The sequence below is a fragment of the Camelus dromedarius genome, chromosome 19, assembly GCF_036321535.1.
Source record: "Camelus dromedarius isolate mCamDro1 chromosome 19, mCamDro1.pat, whole genome shotgun sequence".
Taxonomy (NCBI): Eukaryota; Metazoa; Chordata; class Mammalia; order Artiodactyla; family Camelidae; genus Camelus; species Camelus dromedarius.
Window position 1 is genome coordinate 35,047,209 of NC_087454.1, and position 8,807 is coordinate 35,056,015.

The 8,807-nt window shown below is 47.9% G+C and overlaps 1 protein-coding gene across 2 annotated transcripts in view; it reads right to left on the reverse strand.

Annotated features, from left to right (window-relative positions):
• GCLC (glutamate-cysteine ligase catalytic subunit) overlaps window positions 1–3,454 on the reverse strand; it is a 41,447-nt gene extending 37,993 nt beyond the window's left edge. For both annotated transcript variants that reach the window (XM_031434527.2, XM_031434526.2), the window contains exon 1: window positions 2,827–3,454. In XM_031434527.2, coding sequence (XP_031290387.1) covers window positions 2,827–2,976 — 150 coding nt within the window. In that variant the 5' untranslated portion in view covers window positions 2,977–3,454. The remainder of the gene's footprint in view (window positions 1–2,826) is intronic.
• Window positions 3,455–8,807: the final 5,353 nt, after the last annotated feature.

The following is an 8,807-nucleotide window of genomic DNA, read 5'->3' on the forward strand; positions in this document are numbered from 1 at the left end:
CCTCTCATTTTCCAAAGGAAAAAACTGAGGCTCACAGCCACTAGGCAGTTTGGCAGACCCTGGAATACAACACAAGCGCAACCCCAAATCCAGGGTTCTCCCTGGTAAGTAAGTACCACCCGGGATAAATACAGTCCTTGTGACCAGCGCAGAGCTAAGGCAGCAGATCTCCTTCCAACCAGATCTACGACCATGGCTTTAGGCTCCTTTTTGCTTTTTCAATCCAAGTCCATGGTCCTAGAAACCCAACACCAAAACTTTCCACAAAGAGCAGTTTTGGCATCATGCTGACACAGCCCAATGTATCACATCCCAAACATCCCTCTGTACAGCGGGGCGTCCTTCATCTCAGGACTGCACCCCGCGCCACACCCTTCTCCACTTTTTATCCGCCCAGCCCGTTTCCCTCGGCCTCTGCACACAATCAAGCTAACTTCTGTCTGCTCCTCTGATCAAGGACGCCGCCACCATAAACGTGAAACTCTCACTTTTAAACTCCTTTAACTGCAACCATAGTAAGAAATAACTTACAAGCACCCAATATACCAACCCCCAATACCCCCAAATAACTCAAAACTATGACACAGTATTCTCACTACGTATGATAAACTGATACTCTCCATTCATCCTACCCCACTTTTAAAGTCTTGGAGAGAAAAATATCTACGGGGAGAGGACAGACCATAAAATACAATACACAAATGAATACATAGCCATCCCTTGCTATCTGTGACAGACTGGTTCCAGGGCCCGCCAGAGACACCAGAATCCACAGATGCTCAGGTCCCATAGGTGGCCTTCCTTTTGGTATCTGTGGATTCAACCAACCTCAGATTGGGTAGTACTGTATTTAGTATCGAGAAAAAATTGGTATAAGTAAATCCAAGCAGTTCAGACCCTCTTGTCTTTTCAGGGGTCAACTGTATAATATGTCAGGTGTTGTAAAGACACAATGAACTTTAGCCATCTAAAATCTACTCAGTTTACTTCTCAACCCACCAACAGATCATGACCTACAGTTCAACAAATAATGCTCCACAGCAAGAGTGATTACCTTTACAGGATGCTGGAGGAACAGAAGCATCAGCAAACACTTAGGTGCGAGACCCACGCCCTCCCTCTCATCACACCTCCTCTTTGCCCAGAGATGGAGCGATACCAAGCTGGAGAATTAGTACCTGCACGCCACAGGTCAAGGACAGGAGAGAGAACCCACCTGGGGTAGGGGTGGGGAGAACCAAGATTTCACTGAAATGTCAGCCCAGGAGTAAGAAAGAGCAGTTTTGTGTGTGTGTGTGTATGTGTGTGTGTTTTTTTTGTTTTGTTTTGTTTTGTTTTTGCCTTAACCACCTGGGCAGTCTTCACAATCTCAATTCTTCCTCTTGGGTCAGGCTGCCTATTTCCAAGAGGACTGTCAATACTTGCAAGCAGGAATTTTATTCTTTCTGAAAACCCTACACTCTACCCAGACATGACTGAAGCTAAATGTAAAATAATAATAAACGAGCAGCGGGTTACTTTTTAAATCTAAGATAAACTTTTCTACTTCATGGATTCTATTAAACAGTAAACTCCCCATTCCAATGGACCCTGGCTTGTTAGTAGAAAAAAAGGGAGTTGTGGGAGAGGGAAAAAAAATCTAGAAGGAATAGAAAATAGATCATGAAATAACACATATACACAAATGAATATATAAAATGTCAGATGCTGTAAAAAAATGAGCTTTAGACTAAAAACGATATACAAAATACATACTGTACCCCTTTTTCTGTCCAATAAAGTACAGCAAACCAGTTAAAATGTGAATTACTAGTCATTATACTTTTCTAGCTTAAAAACAGCACAATTCCTTCAACTGTAAGACGCAGAATCATTTTCCAATCCTAGAAAAACTAACTTTTTGCAAGGAGGTTCAGAACTGGTGTAGCAGCACTGACTAGAAGATAAATTATTGACACCCGGGCAAGCCATGGACGGCAAACAGTAAAAAGTATAGACAGGCTTTTTGAGAAGTCATTTAATTATCTGAACTGGATATACGTGTGGTTTTTAGAAACAGGAAGGGAAGGCACAAAAAGCTTTGACAGAAAAGGCTTGAAATCAAATAAGAGGCAATGCTTTCCAGATCATTCTAATAAACAATGGGTCAACATATTGAGAATTTAGAGACCCTTCACCTGGAAGCTGCATGCATGTTGAAGCACGGATTCGTAGTCTATGTGCTAGATCTAGGCCATGGAAAGGCACAAACAAATCCGAATTTTGAAGGTGTGAGAGTTCCCATTTAGAATTAAGGAGGACCAGGAAAGTTCTTCTCCTTTAGGAAAACTGAGCCATAATTAGCTTCAATTTATACTTATAAAGTGAGGCGGTGGGGTGTGATGAGAAGAAGAAGTTAGAGGTTTAAAAGATGCCTGGATGAGGTGGGGAGGAAGCGAAATCCTGAAACCTGATTCCTAACAGCACCGGCCTTCTAGGACAACTCAGCCCCTTTCATATTAATCACAAAGCACACACAGAGACGGGACGGAGGGCTGACAGGCGGCCGGCACACACCCCAGCCTGAAAACTCCAAGCACCCAGTGTCACACTTTTCCACACGCTCACATCCTCCCAGCGCCTACTCCGCCTTTGCTGAATGGGGAGGAAACCCTGGATGAATGAATGGGGGAGAGAGGTCCGGCCAGAAGGCTGGGAGCAGGGTCCCACGCCCAGACAGCCCCGGGCAGCGCCGGACGCTCGGGGGCGCAGCGGGGACCCCCGGGGGCCAGGGCCCGGCCTCCCCGAACAAAGGCGGCGCGGGGCGGCCGGGGCCGGGGCTCTCACCTCGTCGCCCCACTTGAGCACGTCCTTGTGCCGGTCCTTGACGGCGTGGTAGATGTGCAAGAACTGGAGGATCCCGTGCCGCCGCACGTGGTCGGCGTGGCGCTGGGTCTCCTCCCAGCTCAGCGGTGAGCCTTGGGACAGCAGCCCCATGGCCGCCCCCTCTCCTCGTCCTCGGGGCCGGCGGCGGCCGCTCGGGGCTCCAGGCGTGGGGCGCGGGGCCGGACACTCAGCGGCCCGCAGAAAGCGGCAGCGGCGGCGGCTCGGCCCTGGGGGGGCGCCCTCGGGCCGCAGCTAGCGGAGGTGGAGTTCGGTCCGCTCCGGCTCCCCGGCGCGGGGTCCTCGCCGCCCAGGTGACCGACCCGGGGGTCGGCGCACCGCGCGGACAGAGGCGGCGGGAAGGTGGGCAGGCTGGGCGGCCCTCTGCCCGAAGGCTTGGCCCCTCGCCCGCTCCGGCTGCCGCCCCGCTCCTGCTCCGAGGCGGCGGCGGCGGCGGCCCCCACAGCCGCGGCGCGGCAGCGGCTCCCACTCCTCTTTGCCGGTGTCGTGCACTAGCTTCTTCCTACTTGTGACCAAAACCTGCGCCGCCGCCGAGCATGCCCAGTCACCTCAGCTCGCTCACCACTCCAGGACAAGATCCGCCGCTCCGGATTTTATAGACTACGGGCGGGGGCGTGGCCAGGAGGCGGTACAGGGGAGGAGGCGTGGCCGAGTGCCCCCGGAGACTCTGGAGGGCTCCGGGGGTGTGGAAAGTACGCAGGCGTGGCTAGGGCGGAGCCAAAGGGGAGGAGCTCGGCGCGGGTTACCGGGTAAGGTCGGCCTCGCTTTAAGCAAACGCGCTACGCAAAAGTCCGTTTTATCTAATGAAAGAAATCAGCTCTGGGTTGAGGAAGAAAGCTGATTATTTGAATTAATGAAGAATCCACCAGACTATCTTTTAGGTGAAAAGGGTCTCACACTTATAAAAACCAGGGTGATAGCAGCAGCATATGGCAAGAAAATCTGTCTACAACTTTTGAGATATGAACATATTACAAATATTTGTGTAGACTCTAAATGAACTATTTGATGACATGTGTTCTTTGGATGGCACAGACACCATTCATTGTAACAGAGGGGCTTTGTCAACATCCCCAGAAGGATCATTAGATTGAATCATCCCCCAAAGTATCTCACCTCCAAACCTAAGATTCGTCCACTAAGTGATTAAAATGATGCTCACATGAGCTTACCATGGGCGTAGAAGATATTAGAAATAACTGGGGTTGGCCTTGTCCTGGCAGGAAAGGGAAAGAAAGAGGTACCTCGCCCCCAAGTAATTGTTCGGTAAATGTGTCAACAGAGAGATGAAATAACAGGTCAGGGGGAAAGTGACAGCAACCAGATCATACATGTACTGAGGTCAGGAAGTGTGTATTTACTGTGCCCGAATCCCTCACCTGACAAAGTTAACATTTAGTAAGCACGTATTGACTGCCGAATGGATTATGATCGTAGGAGTCTTTTCTCCCACACCCTTCATATTGGATGTGCGCCCCTCTTAGGGCTTGGGGACACAGATACCCAAGGTCTGCCTGTAATTTCCACAGGAGTGTGTGTGTGTCTGGAGTGTGGGTGGGGTATGACTGAAGCTCAGGAGATGTTTCAATCATCTGTTTCAACAGCCAGGATAAAAACCAAGCCTCCTTCTCTTCCTTCTGTCCACAGCCCACTCTTTCTTCCTTGTACCCTCCCCGCCAACCTCACTAGACCTGCGCAGTCCTAGCTTAGTGCTGTTTTTTCTGCTTGGGATTCTCCATCCGACACATTCCTGTTCATTCCTTGAGTCCCAGTACTCCTCTCTGTATTTTGATTGCATTTGTAAATGTCTCTATATCTACATTATGATAAAATCACATATATGTACACACACATATATGTGTGTGTATATATATGTATATATATGTGTGTGTGTGTGTGTCTCCACACTAGATAGTGACTTCGTCTCGGGTAGAGATGATTTATGCCATTTTTGTCTTTAACTCTAGAAAAGTGCTTCGTATAAATGTTAGCTTCTTATGGAAGTCCAGCAGTGAGGGGGAGGGGTGGCGTGTAGTGTTGGTCATTGTCTTGGGGAGGCATCCAAAAAATCACTTTGTAATCCTCATAATCTCATCTCACATATGCATGATTGCATGTTGCTGTAACAGTACTTTGGATATGTTGCTATAGTATACTAAATTAATGACCTGTTCTTTTTAGTTTTTAAGGTGGCTAATGGAAAATATGAGATACATATGTGACTCGAATGCCACTTAATTGAAACACCACAGGTGTAGATATCCAAACTTTGCAAAGCACACTTTCCCCCTACACCTGCTGTATTTCTTCCCACCACCTTGAAGCTGGTCTCTTTGGAGAGTGTCAGTTTCGCCTTAATGAGGAAACAGGGACGGGGCTGTTCAGTAGGAGCCTAAGTTCTCATCTAGCCAAAGCTCTACGTTATACTGAGTATAGTGAGAATGAACACTGTAGTTTTAGTCCCTCAGCCCTAGATTCCTAGTTGACACTCACGGAAAGGGGCCTCTCCCACCCTACCACCTAATGCTCAACCTGTACCCAAGAAAGAGCCCCTGGGCTTTGGACAATCCCAAATCAGATGTAGCGTGGTAGCACCACCTGGCAGTTAGGTCAAATTTAACAGTGACTTCCACGCTGCCTTTACTAATTGCCGTTACAAGGGGAAAAAAACCCACTACAGATCAACGGAAGTCATTCTCCTCTATTTGACAGAGGTCTGCATTTTTAGATTGACTTCTCGATTCCATTCTGTAGATCGCACCCAGGACTGACTTTCGACTTCCGGGAGTGCAAGTTCAGCGGACAGCCTTGCCCAGAACGTTTAGGGCTTTAACGATGGCTAAAGCGAAAAGAAGGCCACCGTATCTTGCAGAATCAGCCTCGACCAAAGGCGAATTCCAGGTCACTTCTTCCGCAGAAAAAAAACTAGAGCCGCGGAGCCAGAACCCACCGGCTGTGCAAACACCGCATCTTACGCTCCCAGGGCCCCAGCCGCCGAAAGCCCCGCCCCCAGGGCGGCCCGGAAAACCCGGCGGGTGGAGTTGCAGGCCGGGAGCGGGCGCGCCGCGCCGCCGCGCTGAGCATGCTCGGAGAGCCGGTGGGTCGCGGGAGGAAGCGGCGCGGCCGCGGCCGCTGCACGCCGCGCCGTTGTTGTGATCCGGCCCCCGACACGTGACTGCGCTGGGCCCGCCCCGCCGCGCGCGGCGCCGCCTCCCCGTGACTCAGCACTTTGTGCGGGCTCCGTGCTAGAGGTCAATCCCGGAGAGGCTGCTCGGGGCCAAAGTCTCAGTCCACCACTCCTGCCCCGGAAGCTGCTGCTGATGATGTTGCGACAGCCATTTCAGACTGGCCGGTTTTCGGGCCTCCCGGCAAGAAGGAAAAGCAAATCGTTTCCCTGTGGTCCAGCGGCTCCCAGTTTCCCCTGAGTCAGCGGCTCCGCACAGAGTCCGGAGTTGGCCTCGCAGAGAGCAAATGAGGAAAGCCCCAGGGTCTGTGCCTGGCCCGGGGGTGGGGTGGGGGGGTCTCAGCTTCAGGCCACTTGCGGTCACCTGCCCCAGCCCTGAGCATCCCCTAAGTGTTATGGATAACTTATTTTTATGGCGCACCTGCTTTATGCCAAGCTCTTTGATCTGGAATCAATAGAACAGTCCTGGTTGTTGCCACGTTTTATGGATGAGGCAACTGAGATACAGTAAAAAGTAAATAAGGGCAGTGGCTACGCAGGGCTTTGAACTCCGGTGTGATTTCAAAGCCAGTGCACTTCCGCTGCACCTCACATCCTGGGTAAAGCTGCAGGCGTCCTTCCGTGGGACTCTTCCTGGGCCCCACCTCCACTAAAGCCCTCCTCCTTTCATACATCCTTACTCCAAAAGACCTCTGGTCTGCCAGATGAGTTGCTTAAGATTTTTTTTTTCTTTTTCTTTTAATTAATTGGTAGAAACAGATACACAGTTATTTCTTCCGAAAGATGTGGGAAAGATTTTCTCCCTACAATTGCATTCTACTTGGAATTTGAATTAATCATATTGAAGAAGGTCCCCAGGGCCTTGAAACAGAAAAGCAGTAGCCAGAAGACTGGGGTCTTGGCCCCAGTTCAGAGGGTAACCTGCTGGATGGGTCTAAGCAAAGTTATGTTTATCATCAGAGAACCCCCCCCCCATCTGTTCAAATAAGAATCTGGAGGAAATGAAGTTTCCCTTCCAACCTAAACATTCTCTAGTGTCTAAATTAGTTGAAAAAGTTATTACAAGCTACTGAATATAGTTCCCTGTACTATGCATTAGAACCTTATTGTTTATCTATTTTATATATAGTAGTTTGTATCTGCTAATCCCAAACTCCTAGTTTATCCCCCGCTTCCTCTTTGATAGCCATGTTTGTGTCATATGTTTTTAGATTCCACATATAAGTGATATCATATAATATTTGTCTTTCTCTGTCTGACTTACTTCACTTAGTATGATAATCTCCAGATCCATCCATGTTGCTGCAGACAGCATTATTTCATTCTTTTTTTATGGCTGAGTAGTATTCCTGTGTGTGTGTGTGTGTGTGTGTGTGTGTGTGTGTATCTCACAAATTCTTTATCCAGTCATCTGTTGATGGACATTTAGGTGGCTTCCATTTCTTGGTTGTTGTAATAGTGCTGCTATGAACATTGGGGTGCACATATTTTTTCAAATTAGATTTATCTATGGACATATGCCCAGGAGTGGGATTGCTGGATCATATGGTAACTCTATTTTTAGTTTTTAAAGGAATCACCATACTGTTTTCCATAGTGGATGCAACAAATCACGTTCCCGCCAACAGTGTAGGAAGGTTCCCTTTTCTTCATCGTGTAGTATTTCTAACACATGATGCTGAGATGTGCAATTGTCATTTTAAGTAAAAAAACCAACCAGCCAATCACAGGACCTCTTTAACTTGGTTTTTAAAAACCCGTGTTTAGTTCATATGGATTTAAAAATATTTAAACATGTTCATTTTCATGGAGAGTTACAAAAGATCCGCTCAGTAAAGTGAAGGCCTTTATTAAGCTGGAGAAGCTTAGGTGTGTAAGGAAGATGGGTAGGAGTCAGTAGCGGGTGAGATTAAATATGTGAGAGTGAAAAAGGATGCCTTTAGAAGCAAGATCTCTCAGGATACATGACTTGATGGGATCCAGAGCACATGTAAAGTGGTGAGATTTTTTTTTTCTTTTTTCATAACAGTCTGGTTGTCTTTCTGTGAGACACTAGGGATGAAGATGTACTGGGATGGGAAAGGTAGTAGCTGAATTCAGTAGGCTCACTCTTCAGTGGAGTACAGTCAAAAAACACAACTTTGTATTATGGACATTTCCAAACCAGCACACAAGTAGGGAGAACATAGTGTGATATTCCTATTACCCATCTGCGGTATTGCCACATAGCTAGTCTTATTTTGGGTATTCACCCTCCTCTCATTAGTTTAGAGCAAATCTTGCTGAGTGTGATCTCAAGTAGTGAGCTCTAAGTGAGCACTGAAGACAGAAAGAGGAACATAAAAGATGATTTTGGCATAGGGATGATGGATGGTCCAGGCAGATGGGAAGGAATGAGCAGCAGACTAAGTCCTTCCTGGAAATCACTTTCCTTCGTGCAGAAATTGGAGACAGCTGACGTCATCCAGTGGTTTTCATTCCAGATTTTCTGGCTATTGTTATAAATTATGGGACCTTGCCTTTAAAAGCAAAGCCAGAAACAAACTCAAAAAACCATGCTTGTCACATGTAGTGTAAACTGTTTCACAATAGCTGGCAGGGATAATTATTACGGTCAAAGGAGGCCCTGTCAAAAGGACAGTAAGGACTTTAAAGCATGTATTTACCCTTTTAAAGCTTCCTAATCTTGGGGGGAGGGTATAGCTCAGTGGTAGAGTGCATGGTTAGCATGCATGAGGTC